The following is a 15933-nucleotide window of genomic DNA, read 5'->3' as shown; positions in this document are numbered from 1 at the left end:
CCAGTTAACCCAGGATCATGGAAACTACTTGACATATTCACCTGACTTATTTCAGCTATCACCAGGTTTAAAAGCCAGTTTCAATACATGGTTCCTGCCCTGTAATCAATACCTACACCTCAGGGACTCCAGTGGTTCAAGAAGGCAGCTCATCACCACCTTCTCAAGGACAGCTAGGGATGGGCAATAAATGCTAGCTTAGCTGGTGATGCCCACATCCTGTAAATGAATAAATTAAGAGAAAAAAAATGTCTAGTACTCAAATCCACAGCATATGGATATAAGACAGAGGAGCAGATTTAAGCGATTCAGCCCATGAGCTCTCCTCCACTATTGGAGCCTAATATGCCTAATTTATTTTCCTTCTCAACTCCATTCCCTTGACTTCTCTATTTAACCTTTGATAGGTCCTTGGTTAGTAAGGATATCAATGGTTCCATCTAATATCAGAGTACAGTATACAATCTGAAATTCTTACTGTTCCCAGACATCCACAAAAAACAGAAGGGAATCCTAAAAATGAATGACGGAAAAACGCTAGAACCTCAAAGCCCTCTCTCTCCCCTCCCATGCACAAGGAGCAGCAAAGTATCAACCCTCCCCTCCCCACTTGTATCAGCAAGAAGCATCATCACCCACCACCCACCAAGCAAGCAGTAGCAATCCCCCAGAGAGAGACCATGATCTGCAGTCCAGCAAAAACTGTTTTTTACATGACAATTTGATATGCCATAGACTCTCACTAACATGAGACAGAGAGGTGTCGCCACAGCGAAAGGGGAGACCTACAAAACATTCCCTGTTATAGTGTGTCGCATCGCTTTTATTTCAAGTTTCTCCAACTTGAGAATTGGCAGCAAACTTTCCCCTACCATCAGGAGAAAGAGAGACTGTGATTGCCCGAGTACAGAGGCCTCCAACAGCTGATCCGCTGTTCACGATGTTCCATCTCTCCCACAACACTTCAGTCAGTGACACTGGCATGGAACTGGCCCCTCCAGCAAACACTGCTTTATATATATCCAATGATTTGGCCTCCACAGCCGTTTGTGGCAATGAATTCTACAGATTCACCACCCTCTGGCTAAAGAAATGCACCTCATCTGTTCAAAAGGGACATCTTAATCTGAGACTGTGCTCTCTGGTCTAGGATTCCTCTCTAACCATCTAGGAAACATCCTCTCTAACCATCCACTCTATTTAGGTCTTTCGGTATTCGATAGGTCTCAATGAAATCCCCCCTCATTCTGCTAACCTCCAGTGAGTACATGCCTGCAAGAATCAAATGCTCCTCATATGATATACTTTAATTCCTGGTCTGTTGTTGGGGAGCCTCAGAGTAGACAGTGAGGTATTTGTGAGATGAGATTCCCTTTTCATGATTCTGAAATCTCACAGAAGCTGTGCTGCAGGCTGTAGTTGAGAAAAGTTGGAGACAGGGCTTTACTCTGCATCAAACCCAGAGGAGAGCGGTTTGGTTGCAGAGTTGAGCACTTGTTTGTATAACAGGAGGTCAGACGTCTGCTCCTTTGGGGCACGGAACAGAGAGAGAGAGTTGTAAAATTAAAGTGAATATTGTTTAAGTGAGACTAGAGAAATGTTTCATTCCCTTTCTATTCCTGCTCCTCCCCCCCCCCCCACCCCGTCTGTCTACTCTGTGTGTTCATCTGTCTGTCCTGCATGCTTGCATCTTCTGCCTCCTAATGCTTTTGCTGTTCTGCTTGCAGGAGTGATTTCCTGAGCTTACCATTCCAGGCTGTCGAATGCAGTCTTGACGGAATCCAGCCAGCCGGTCAGTTTCCCCATCCAGCCATCCAGCGTACTGGGGAGGAATGGGGCAGATGGGGCCTGTGTGTGACTGGGTAACTGCCAACCAGTAATCATGAGGAGATGTCGTTTGCCTCACTTCCCCAGTTTCATTCAGACAGAAGGACATGAGAATAGAGACAGCTTTTATACTTGCACCTGATGCTCACCTGCCTCTGTTTCCCAATTTCATCCCCTCTTGCTCCAGCTAGCTCTGTCTGCCCATGCATAAGACTGTAAGACATAGAAACAGAATTAGGCCATTTGACCCATCGAGTCAGCTCCACCATTCCATCACTGCTGACTTATTATGCCTCTCAGTCTCATTCTCATGTCTTCTCTCTGTAACCTTTAACACCCTTACTAATCAAGAGTCTATGAACCTCCACTCATATATGCTCCAATGACACAGCCTGCACACAGTGGCAATAAATTCTTCAGATTCATCACCCTCTGGTTAAAAAATACTGCTCCTCATTTCTGTTCAGAAAGGATATTTTCATATTCTGGTGCCCTTTGGTCCAAGATTCTCCCACTCCCACTAAGCCATCAATCCTGTAATGTAGATCATTAACATATAACCTCTGTAATAAAGGGACGTCCTTCTATTCTAAGGTCCTAGACTTACCCCCACTGTAGGGAACAGCTATCTATGTCCACTGTATTGAGGCCTTTCAATATGTGAAAGCTTTCAATGGGATTCCCCCTCCTTCTTCTAAGCTCAAGTGAGTACAGGCCTAGAACCAGCTAATGCTCCTCATACGTTAATTTTTTTCATTCCTGCTATCATTCTTGTGAACTTCCTCTGGATTTTCTTCAATGCCAGTACATTCTTTCTTAGATAGGGGCCCAAAACTGCTCATAATCTTCTAAGTGCAGTCTGATCAATGACTTATAAAGCCTCAGCATTACATCCTTGCTCTTGTATTCTAGTCCTCTCAAGATTAATGCCAACGTTACATTTGCATTCCTTACCATTGACTTAACCTGCAAGTTAACCTGTAGGAAATCATACACGAGGACTCCTGTAGGAAATCATACACGAGGACTCCCAAGTTCCTTGCACCTCTTTTTGAATTTGCCTACATCTTTATTCCTTCTACTAAAGTGCATGACCATACACTTCCTGACATTGTATTCCATCTGCCACTTCTTTGCCCATTCTTCTAATCTAAGTCCTTCTGCAGACTGCCTGCTTCCTCAACACTACCTGCCCCTCCACCTATCTTTATATCGTTTGCAAACTTGGCTACAAAGCCATCGATTCAGTCATCCAAATCATTGACATACAAGTGTGAAAAGAAGCAGAACTGATCCTAACAGAACACCACTAGTCACCGGAAGCCAATCAGAAAAGGTCCCTTTTGATCCTAATCAGCCAATCTTCCATCCTTTACCATTCCATGCCCTTATCACTCCTCCCTGTCTCTCCCATCCTTGTTTTTTTTTATATACTGGCTATGTTCCCTCTCAAGTTCCAGTCCTGATGCGGGCTGTGCACTGGAAGCATCGATAGTTCCTCTCCTCTCACACACTCACAGATGCTGCTCGACCCTTTGAGTTCCTCCAGTCAATTGTGTCTGGGGTAGGCCACTTGGCCCATCAGAGTTGCCCTGCCGTTCAGTGTGATCGAGGCGGATTTGCCCCAGGAATCATCTCCTCTGAGCCGTTCCCTATCACTATCAATTGCCGGACCTTTAAATTTGTCTATTTCCTCTTTAAATACCCCTATTCATCCAGCCTCTGCAACACACTAGCGGTTTTCACCCTTCTGCAACAAGTTCCTACACCCCCAGTCTAAAGTGCCACCTTCTAATCTGATGACCATGTCTCCTCATTGAGGATTCAGAGTGGACAAATCTCACCATTTACCCCATCCTGCCCATTTAAGGTCGTGCATCTTTCAGAAGGATTGTCCCTCGTTCTTCTGAACTCCAAAGAATGCTGCCCCATCTTTTGCTGCTCTAATTGCTGCCAATTGTGAATTTCTGACTTCAGTTTAAAACTGTGGTAAGTTACAGGAGCGGTAGTGGGATGTTTAGTCTGGTGAGCCTGCTGAACACCCAAGTACTTGGGACTGACCCTTCCCCTTGACTCCGCTCTGCATCCATCCTACCTCCAACCTTGCATTCCCCCCACCACCCCCACCCCATCCAGAGAATTAGAATCAGGTTTATTATCACTGGGGTATGTTATGAATTTCCTTCTTTTGTGATGGCAGTAATACATAAAATATACAATAAATACAATAATATATATTGAAATTAATAAGAAATGCAAAAATAGTGAACATGAAATTCTACATAAATGCAAAGCAACACACACACATGGATGCTGGAGGAATTCAGCAGATTAGGCAGCATCTATGGAAGTGAATAAAGAATCTTGTGTTTTAGGTCAAGATCTTTCATCAAGACCTGACAAAAGGTCTCTGCCTGAAATGTCAACAGTTTATTTACTTTCAGCAATACTGCCTTACCTGCTGAGTTCCTGCAGCATTTTGTGTGTGTTGCAAAAATAGTGAGGTAGAGGGGAAGAAGCAGTTCCTTGACAATGTCTGCCGTATGCTTGGACCAGGAATTTCAGCCTGAGTCTGAGGAACTACATTCTTTCTTTCAAAATATTTGACTGAGAGGCTCAGATTTTCATGCACCTGAGAGTGTTTGCTCAGCTGATATGCCTGTGAGGTAACAGGTAAGGAGATCGGGACACAGGAGACTGATTTTCTGTTGGCAGTTGAGCTTATGGTGCATTGTGTGTGTGTGTGTGTTTCAGGGGAGGGCTGGTCAGAGGAAGCGATGGATTGTTTTGACGCTCTTACCTACTGCGCAAAGTGGAAGGTCCTCCTAGCCCGCATCTGCAGTTACTCTCAGCGCGGGGGTGTCACCAGACCACAGGTGCAGTTGTTTGATCGCACCAGCGACAAGGTAAGAATGGTGTTTGGCCACATCTTTGGGACTGGTGTGGAGTTGATTTGGGATTGGTTTATTAGTCATAGTCTTTGAAAACAGCAACACAGAAAATGGCCACATAGTTCATGCCAAACCATTTAAACTAGTCCCATTAACCTGCACCAAGACCATCTCCCTCCATACCACATCCATCCATATACCTATCCAATCTCTTAAACGTTGAAATTGCATTAGCAGCTTGTTCCACACTCTCCTCACCCTCTGAGTGAGGAGGTTTCCCCTCATGTTCACTTTAAACATTTCACCTTTCATCCTTGACCCATGACCACCACTTGTAGTCTAGTCCAACTACAGTAGGGGGGAGAAACTGCTTGCATTCACCCTATATATACCTCATAATTTTGTATACCTCTATCAAATATCCCCTCAATTTTCTATGTTCTAGAGAATAAAGTTCTAGCTTATTCAAGCTTTCTTGATAACTCAGGACTTCCAGTCTCAGCAACATTATTCAAAATTTTCTCTGTACTCCTTCAATCTTACATCTTTCCTATAGGTAGGTGACCAAAACTGCACACAATACTCCATATTGGGCCTCACCAATTTCTTGTACAACTTCAACATAACATACCATCTTCTGTACTCAGTACTTTGATTTATGAAAGCAATGAATTGTGGACCTCTATTCCCAGATCCCTTTGCTCTACCGCACTTGTTAGTACCCTGTGTAAGTGTAAGACCTACCCTGTTTGGTCCTCCCAAAGTGCAATACCTCACACTTGTCTGCATTAAATTCCATCTGCCATTTTTCATCTCATCTTTCCTGCTAGTCCAGATCCCACTGCAAGCTTTGATCTTCCTTGCTGTCTACCACACCCCTAATCATGGTGTCATCCACAAATTTGCTGATCCAGTTGACTACGTTATTGTCCAGATCATTGATGTAGATAACGAACAGTAATGGACTCATGACTAATCCCTACGGCACTTCACTGATCACAAGCCTCTACTCGGAGAGGCAACCATCTATACTACTCTCTGGCTTCTTCTTTAAAGCCAATGTCTCAGTTGCAAGGAAAAGTTTATAATCCAATTTACTACCTCGTCTTGAATGCTGAATGACCGAACCTTATTGACAAACCTCCCATGTGACACATTGTCAAACGCATTGCTTCATATCCTATTAGGGAATGAGACGGCAGGTGACATAAGTTTGTGTAAAGGAACACTTTGCATCTCGTGATCATGATACCATTATTTCCTGGGTGATCATCTCCTTCTCTGTAATTTGAATAGGGTCCATGACCTCACTGCTACTTTGCCTCACTGCTATAGACTCTGTGACCACCTCCTGAGTAAATACAAATGCAAAAAAAAAATCCATTTAAGATGTCCCCCATCTGTTTTGGCTCCATGCATGGATTACCATTCTCTAATCTTCTACAGGACCAATTTTATCCCTTGCAATCCTTTTTGCTCTTCACCCTGTCTGCTACAGCAACAGTAACCCCATGCCTTCTTTTAGCTCTCCTGATCTCTTAAGTGTTCTCTTGCATTTCTTATAGTCAAGTACCTCATTTGTGCCTATTTGCCAATATCTGCTTTGCACTTCCTTTTTTTTTCTTAACCAGGGCCTCAATATCGCCCAAACCAAGGTTCCCTATCCTTGCCTTTTATTCTGACAGGCACATAGAAGCTTTGTACTCTCAAAATTTCACTTTTGAAGGTCTCCCACTTAGCAGGTACACCTTTGCCAGAAAACAGCCTGTCCCAATCCACACTTGCTGGATCCTTTCTAATACCATCAAAACTGGCCTAACTCCAATTTAGAATCTCAACCTGAAGGCCAACCTATTCTTTTTTGTTACCCAGAAAATAATGGTATTATGATCACGGATGCAAAGTGTTCCTTCACGCAAACTTATGTCACCTGCCTTATCTCATTCCCTAATAGGATCAAGTATTGCACACTCTCATTGGGACTTAATCATGTACTGATTAAGGAAACTTTTCTGAGCACATTTGACAAACTTGACAAACAGAAGGCATGGGGTTACTGTTGCTGTAGCAGACAAGGTGAAGAGCAAAAAGGATTGCAAGGGATAAAATTGGTCCTGTAGAAGCTCAGAGAATGGTAATCTATGTATTTGACAAACACTAATAGCTATAATATTATAACTCCATGTGTTGATCCATGCCCTGAGCTCAACTGCCTTTCCTATAGTACTCATTGCATTGAAATATACGCAGCTCAGGACACTAGTTGCACCATGCTTAACCTTTTGATTTGAGGGCAATGCTGCCCTCAACCACATCTCTTCCATTTCATGCATGTCTGCTCGTACCTCATCCTTCCGCCAGGCTACCAGGGCTAGGGTTCCTCTTGTCATTACCTACCACCCCACCAGCTTCCGCATCCAGCACATAATTCTCCGAAACTTCCACCTCCTCCAACTGGATCCCACCACCAAACACGTTTTTCCCTCCCGCTCCACTTTCTGCAGGGATCGCTCCCTATGCGACTTCCTTGTCCATTAGTTCCTCCCACTGATCTCCCTCCTAACACTTATCCTTGCAAGCGGAACAAGTGCTACACCTGCTGCTACACCTCCTCCCTCACTACCATTCAGAGCCCCAAACCGTCCTTCCAGGTGAGGCGACACTTCACCTGTGAGTCTGTTGGGGTCATGTAATGTGATTTGTGCTCCTGGTGAGGCCTCTTGTACATCGGTGAGACCCAACATAGATTGGGAGATCGCTTTGCTGAGCATCTACGCTCTGTCCGCCAGAACAAGCGGGATCTCCCGGTGGTGACCTATTTTAATTCTATTTCCCATTCCCTTTTTGATATGTCCATCCATGGCCTCCTCCATTGTTGGGAGAAGGCAACACTTAGATTGGAAGAACATCACTTTATATTCGTTTGGGTAGCCTCCAACCTGATTGCATGAGCATCGATTTCTCAAACTTCCAGTAATGCGTCCTCTGCCTCTTCACCACTTCCCATCCCTTTCCCACTCTCATGTTATCGCCTTGCCCACCCATCGCCTTCCTCTGGATTCCCCCCCCCCCCAGTTGTTTTTCTTTTTTCCTTGGCCTTCTGTCTCTTTCACCAATCAACTTCCTAGCTCTTTGTTTCATCCCTCCCCCTCCAAGTTTCAGCTATCACCTGGTGTTTCTCTCTCCCCTCCCCCTGACCTTTCAAAATTACTCCTCAGCTTTTTTCCTCCAGTCCTGTCGACTTTTTTTTTCCATAGATGCTGCCTGGTCCATGGAGTTCTTCCAGCATTTTGTGTGTGTTGCTTGGATTTCCAGCATCTGCAGATTTTCTCTTGTTTGTGATTTAACCTTTTGATTCCTGACTTTGAGGTCTTAACTACATCTGTCTCAACAACTACTCTACTATCTGTTCACCACTCTGCTTCTCATCCCCCTGCAACTCTAATTTAACTCCCACCCCCCCCCCACCCCCCGACAGTACTAGCAAACCTTTCTGCTGGGGTTTTGCTCTCCCTCCAGTTTAGACCCCAATGAACTGAAAATCTAAAGCTCTTCCTGCTACACCAACTCCTTAGCCATGTGTTAAACTGTGTGATCTTCCTATTTTTGTCCTCACTAGCCATAAGACCATAAGACAAAGGAGCAGAAGTCGACCATTCGGCCCAGCGAGTCTGCTCCGCCATTTTATCATGAGCTGATCCATTCTCCCATTTAGTCCCACTCCCCCGCGTTCTCACCATAACCTTTGAAGTCCTGGCTACTCAGATACCTATCAGTCTCTGCCTTAAATACACCCAATGACTTGGCCTCCACTGCTGCCCGTGGCAACAAATTCCATAGATTCACCACCCTCTGACTAAATAAATTTCTTTGCATTTCTGTTCTAAATGGGCGCCCTTCAAATCCTTAAGTCATGCCCTCTTGTACTAGACTCCCCCATCATGGGAAACCACTTTGCCACATCCACTCTGTCCATTCGGAATGTTTCTATGAGGTCTATGCATGTTTCTATGCATGTCAGCAATACTGAGATCATGACCCTGGAAGCTCTGTCTTTTAGCTTAGCACCTCATTCCCTGAACTCGCATTAAAGAACCTTGTCCATACCTCTTCCTACCTATGTCATTGATAACTATATGGACCACAAACTTTGGCTTCTCGCCCTCCCACTTCAGAATGCTAAGGATTCAATCTGAGATGTCCTGGACCCTGGCACTTGGGAAGCAACTTACCATCTGGCAATCTTGTTCTCATCCATAGAACATCCTTTCTCTTCCCCTAATTAACAAATCCCTTATCACGACAGCTGCCTCTCCTTCCCTTTTCCCTTATAAGCCACAATGCCAGACTCAGACTCAGTGCCAGAAACCTGCCTGCTGTGACTTTCCTCTGCTAGGTCTTTCCCACCACCCCCTAAAAGTATCCAAAGTTGTATACCTATTGTTGAGGGGAATGTCACAGGGGTACTCTGTTTAAACCAGGGGTAGGCAATCTACGGCCAGATCTGGCCCGCGAAGGTATTTTGACTGGCCCACGAGCAATATGCTTATCCGGTCCCCGTGAGCAATTTTTTTTTTTTTTTTTTTCCCCTGCCCCCCCCCCCCCCCCCCATTCTGAGTTTTACATGCGACCACACTGATGGACATGGATGGATGGCGTCTTGTTACACTGGCTCCAGGTTCCGTTTTATTCCAAACCAAACACCGGTATATACGAATGACGGGAAGGCAGACTACCCTATTAATATGTATTAGATACTCTCCGTGCACACACAGGTTTTCAGATGGGATTGTTCAAATTTGTAAACAGAAACAGCGTCACTGTTTTAACAAGAAATCCATGCTAGATATCCAGATACAGGTGTCCCCCGCTTTTCGCACGTTCGCTTTATGAAACCTCACTGTTAAGAAAGACCTACATTAGTACCCTATTTTCACTTTCAGAAGGTGTTTTCACTGTTACGAAAAAAAAATTCAGCGTGCGATAAAAGGAGCACGCTTCGAGCAGCCGCTCTCCTCCGGATTCTCGCCGGCATTGCTTAAACACGAGCCTGCAAGCAGCCATTTGCAAGATGAGTTCTATGGTATCGGAAAAGCCTGAAAGAGCTCGTAAGGGTGTTACGCTTACGGTAAAACTGGACATAATTAAGCATTTTGATCATGGTGAACGAAGTAAGGACAACGTGAGTTTGGCTTGTGGAAGTTGACGAAGATGATGTTGAAGAGGTTTTGGCATCCCATGACCAAGAACTGACAGATGAAGAGCTGATGCATTTGGAAGAAAAAAGGATAACAATCGAAACCGAATGAGTAATGATAAAGTATGACTTTAATTTTGAAAGGGTACGTTGGTTTAGGGGATATTTGCAGGATGGTTTGAGTTCTTATTAAAGAACTGTGTGATAGAAAAATACGCGAGGCTCAGTAGTCAAGCAAGCCTTCCACATCAGCCACAGCAGACGATGAACTTCGACCTTCGACATCGAGGTGGGCAGTCATAGGAGAAGATGAGCTCACTGCTCTAATGGAAACAGGTGACGAGATGACACCCCTGTGTCCCACCACCCCAACCCCCAGGCCATGGACCAATACCGATTTGCGCAGTATGCAAAGGTAGCCGGGAGGCACACAGCACATCTTTAAGAAAAAAACCGAAGTAAACATGCTAATTAATTAGGTGCTGCCCACACGTAATTGTCGGCCCAGATTAGAGATGATGCAATCGGAAATCGGCACTGATCTGGGCCGACAATTACGGGCGGCACCTAATTAATTAGCATGTTTGTTTCGGCTTTTTCCTGAAAGATGTGCTGTGTACCTCCTGGCTACCGCTGGACCCCTGCGTTCTTCACGGCAATGTATCGCTCAGCGGCCTGGAGGGTGGGGGTCCACTGCACCACCCAAACTCCGACTCAGTCTAACACACCATCATCAGTGTGCTCGGCGCTGTCCCGATTCCCGTACATGATACTACACTGTACATACATTATTTCTACTTTAGATCGGCTGTGTATTTTTACGTGTTATTTGGTATGATCTGGCAGCTTCATAGCTTAAAGGTTACTGGAGAGCGCTTGCGCGTGTTTTTGCCAACAGCGCTTGCGTGAGATTTTCGCTCCAGAGAACAGTTCAGTAATGATTGTGGAGAAGTATTTCTACTTTATATAGGTTGTGTATTTATCATATCATTCCTGCTTTTACTATATCTTACTGTTATTTTAGGTTTTATGTGTTATTTGGCATGATTTGGTAGGTTATTTTTGCGTCTGCGAACGCTCACAAAATTTTCCCATATTAATGGTAATTGCTTCTTCGCTTTACGACATTTCGGCTTACGAACCATTTCATAGGAACGCTGTACCTTTGGATGGCCGGGGAAACCTGTATGTCCATGTGCTACGATACTTGTTGAATAACTCGCGTTTCGAAATAAAATCAAAGAAAAAAATTCCATTGGCAATGAATGCAAAACGCAGGAAGGTAGACGCTGAGTGCCGAAAAAGCAGTGAAAATGAAGAAAGTACCCGTGCCAGCTACGAAGTCTCAAAATGGATAGCAGAAAGATGAAACCTTTTATAAATGGAGAGTTTGTCAAAGAATGTTTACTGGCAGTGGTGGATATTGTTTGTCCTGAAAAGAAATCTTTATTTGCTTCTATCAGCCTGTCAGCAGGAATGATCACACGGCGAGTTGAAAGAATGTCAGCAGATGTTAAAAGTTGTTTAAGGGATGCCTGCAATGAATTGCATTTTTTTTCAATTGTGCTTGATGAGAGTACAGACTTGAGAGACACTGCTCAACTTGCAGTGTTTGTGCGAGGAGTGACCTCAACTTTTCAAATTTTTAAAAGTTTATTCAATTAATTCCTATGAAGGACACGGTTACTGGAGCAGACATTTTTGAAGCTTTGCTGAAAATAATGTCAGAAATGAAACGTAATGTGTCGAAGCTAATTGGCATCACAACTGATGGAGCACTAGCAGTGGTGGGACAGAAAAACTAAACTGAGTTCTTTGATTACTAATTGCCATCCTTAAGCACAAGTGATTTTCTAGCATGTGTTATTCATTAATTTGAAGCAAAACATAACTAGATGTATTTAAATAGATAATTTCCATATTTCAAGTTTTTTATGGCATTTATCTGGCCCACTGTCCGCTCATTAATACGTGATCTGGCCCACAGAAGCAAAAAGCTTGCCAACCCCTGGTTTAAACCCTTTCATCTCCTGACTGTCACCCAGTTTCCTGCATCCTGAATCTTGGATGTAACCACCTCTCTATATGTCCTGTTTATCATCCCCTCACCCTCCCAAATGAATCAGAATAACTCCGTATTAAGGAGTTCTAGCTTCAACTCCTCAACATGGAGTGTTAGAAGCTGTAGCTGGAGGTCGCCCTGCCTTCCCACATCTTTTAAGATGAGCATTCCATTATCCTGCCTGGCAACCCTACTGCAGTAACTATTATAAAGAAGGAAACAATAAAGAAACTGAGAAAATTTACCCACCTCTTTGCATTCTCTCACTCAAGCCTCATCTTGCTGAAGCCTTGATGGCCTAAAAATCCCCACTCTTAATACTGTCTGCTCCAATAAAGGCCACTCCTCTTGCCCATGCCTTATTTTAATTTGTACTTGCAAATGAATCCCGATCTGTAGCTGCTATTCAAATGCTGAAACTCTCGCAAAGTGTTTCTTTTTAATGCACACTCACTGATAGGTGAGTCACACCTTCTCTCACTACTGATCTCTGATTAGCGACTTACTGTTAGATATAACCAAGATACAGTGAAAAGCTTGCCTTGCAGGTCAAATCATTACACAGTGCATTGAGGGAGAACGAGGTTAAACAATAAACATGCAGAATAAAATGTAACAAGTAATGAGAAAGTGATAGATAGATAGCAGGTAGATAGTATGGTACAAGATCATCTCGAGGTTATGAGGTCAAGACCCCAACTTATTCTTAAAAATTTTTCATACTTAGTAGTAGTATAACACTAGGATAAGATTAATCTTATTTGTTACATGTACTTGGAAACATACAGTGAGTTGTGTTTGCATCTGGGCTGCCCACAGGTGTCACTGCCAATGTAGTATGCTCACAACTCACTAACTTAACCCATACGTCTTTGGAATGTGGGAGGAAACCCATGCGGTCACGGGTAGAACATACAGACTCTCTACAGTGGTAGGAGTCAAACCCTGATCAGTGACCAGTAGTGCTGTAACAGCATTAAGCTAATTGCTGAACTATCATACCACCCCTGTCCTTGAGCCTGGGAGTATTACATGCTTTAAGACTTTTGTGTCGTCCACCTAATGAATGAGGGGAGAAGAGAGAATGTCTGTGGTGGTGCCTCTAGCGTGGACAAGGAGTAGAATCTGGAGGATGTTGATGGGAATGTGGAGAGAGCGAGAGGAGGTAGGTAAACAGGTTGATGGTCCGTTCAGACTTGGTGGGTGAGAACGGCCTGTGTGTGTGCTTTGTGACTCTAGGGTTACTATTGAAAGGCTCTTCCGTTTGGTGTGTGCAGAACTTGAACATTGGGGATGAACTGGTTCGGCTGGGACACGCAGTGCAGTGCACTCATCATGACGGTGCTGCAGTGGGAGACGGACTGGACACGAGTGGCCAGACTGTGGCAACATCCCTTCAAATGCTGCTGGTAATGTACATTAACACCTACTCCCAGTTACGTTTCCCTTGGGTACCCACCTCCAGCATCATAACATCTTCATGCGGGGTGGGCATGAACTTGCTCTCTGCAATGAGGGGACAGCATCCAGTGAAGGGTAGGCAGCAGAGAGAGTAAGGAGCTGTATTACCCTCGAAGCAATCAGTGAGAATGTCCGGGGGTGGGCAGGGGGAGACTGGTGGCGACGGGCAGTGAGGCGGGGAAGTGACAAGCAGGCAGGGCATCTGGGGAGGTGGAGCCAGCATCAACAGATGGGGTGGGGGTGCTAGAGGACAGACCAATGGGAGGGGGTTAGAGGTGCTTACTAGTGTGCTGTTGATGTTCAATGCACTCTACTCAAATCTTGAAAATTTTCGACACATCTTTCCAGTGAAGTTAAGGAACTCAATGTGCCTGACTTTTACTGGTCCCTCTCCTGTCTGATGTACTCCCTGTAAATCTTGCCACCTCCGTTGCCTCAGTACACGTGAACACAGCAGAATGGTTATCCTTAACAAAGCTTTTGGCCCAGGGGACATGTATTTCTCTTAGTGGAAAGAGATAACAGAAAGAGAAAAGAAATTACTTAAATTCTCCAGCCTGTAGTGAGTGTGGAATAGGTACTGGATCAGTGACAGTTCAGTAAAGGATTGTGTTTACCAGTGCTGCAGTACCTGTAGTTTTGTGAAGTGATCTATATTGTCTCACAGATTCGGCCAGTAATTGGATAGGTTAACGTGTCAGGAGTTAAGACGTGAGGTTATGGATGCTAGAATCTGCAGCAATAAACGAGCTGCTGGAGGAACTCAGCGGGTCAAGAAGTACCTATTGGGAGCAGTGGGGGCGGGTGGAGAAGACAGCCAACATGTTGGGTTGAGAGCCTTCACCAGTCAGTGAATTAGCACCTTGAGCCAAATGCTGTATTTTCACGACCCTCTGACCTTGACTTCCTGTGGAGCTTTTCCACATCCATAGCTGATGTACACTCAGTGCCCACTTTATTAGGTATAGGAGTGGAACCCAGTGTGGTCGTTTGCTGCTATAACTCATCTACTTCAAGGTTTGACATTTTTGTATTCAGAGCTGCTCTTCTGCACGTGACTGTTGTAATGTATGGTTATTTGAGTGGCTGCCATCTTCCTGTCGGCTTGAACCAGTCTGACCATCCTGCTCTGACCTCTCTCATTAACAAGGCATTTTTGTCCATGCAACTATCCCTCACAGTTTACCATTCCCTGTAAACTGTTGTGCCTGAAAATCCCAGGAGGTCAGCAGCTTCTGAGATACTCAAACCACCTTCTCTGTCACCAACAATTATTCCATGATTAAAGTCCCTTTGATCACATTTCTTCCCCATTCTCATCTTTGGTCTGAGCAACAACTGAATCTCTTGACCATGCCTACATGCTTTTATGCTTTGAGTCGCTGCCATATGATTGGCTGATTAATATTTGGATTAATGAGCAGGTGTACAGAATAAAGGGGCTACTGAGTGTGGACTAGCAATCTTGGTCCTGGGAATGAATCCTGAGCAATAAGTGAGATATCTGCAGCTATTTTGGGGGTAGTGATGTGAGAACTCTATGCAAACTGTTTTTTGTGTTGAGCAGTCTGCTATCTACTGACCTGCTTTGTCTGGTTTAGAATGATGTCACTGGTGGCGTGGATGGAGGCTCAGTCTCTGAAGTGCCTGCAGGGAGTGTACAGCCACAGCCATCAGTTCCTCAGCAGAGTCACTCAGGTATTGTAAACATCAATCAATCTTTCAAATTCTTGCCACAGTTCAATGGGACCATGGCTGATCCTCTGCCTGACATTTTACTCTACTGCTCTTTCTGTGTTGAACATTGGAGTAGTACGGTAGCATTGTGATTAGTGTAATGCTATTACAGTGCAGTGACCTGGGTTCAATTCATGCTAGTGTACCTACTCCTTCACTGTAAGGAATATGTATGCTCTCCCCATGACCGCGTGGGTTTCCTCCGGGTGCTCTGGTTTCCTCCAGCATTCCAAAGACTGAGTTAATGGGTAATCGGTAACTTGACGTGAGGAGGATGTTATGAGAATGCAGGGTGACTTGGACAGGTTGGGTGAGTGGGCAGATGCAGTTTAATGTGGATAAATGTGAGGTCATCCACTTTAGTGGCAAGACCAGGAAGGCAGATTACTACCTGAATGGTGTCAAGTTAGGAAACAGGGGAAGTACAACGAGATCTGGGTGTCCTTGTTCATCAATCACTGAAAGTGAGCATACAGGTACAGCAGGCAGTGAAGAAAGCTAATGGCATGTTGGCCTTCATAACAAGGGGAATTGAGTATAGGAGCAAAGAGGTCCTTCTGCAGTTGTACAAGGCCCTGCTGAGACCCCACCTGGAGTATTGTGTGCAGTTTTGGTCTCCAAATTTGAGGAAGGATATTCTTGCTACGGAGGGAGTGCAGCATAAGTTCACTGGGATGGCGGGAATGTCATATGTTGAAAGATTGGAGCGACTGGGCTTGTATACACTGGAATTTAGAAGGATGAGAAGGGATCTGATT

The 15933-nt window shown here is 44.6% G+C and overlaps 1 protein-coding gene across 3 annotated transcripts in view; it reads left to right on the top strand.

Annotated features, from left to right (window-relative positions):
* tdrkh (tudor and KH domain containing) overlaps positions 1–15933 on the top strand; it is a 39058-nt gene that overhangs the window by 17634 nt on the left and 5491 nt on the right. For all 3 annotated transcript variants that reach the window (XM_072283886.1, XM_072283871.1, XM_072283877.1), the window contains 4 exons: positions 1728–1792; positions 4582–4733; positions 13255–13386; positions 15040–15136. In XM_072283886.1, coding sequence (XP_072139987.1) covers positions 1728–1792; positions 4582–4733; positions 13255–13386; positions 15040–15136 — 446 coding nt within the window. The remainder of the gene's footprint in view (positions 1–1727; positions 1793–4581; positions 4734–13254; positions 13387–15039; positions 15137–15933) is intronic.

Source organism: Mobula birostris, chromosome 2, assembly GCF_030028105.1.
Source record: "Mobula birostris isolate sMobBir1 chromosome 2, sMobBir1.hap1, whole genome shotgun sequence".
NCBI lineage: Eukaryota > Metazoa > Chordata > Chondrichthyes > Myliobatiformes > Myliobatidae > Mobula > Mobula birostris.
Note: the sequence above shows the minus strand (reverse complement) of the source record. Positions and strands in the feature narration are given on the sequence as shown.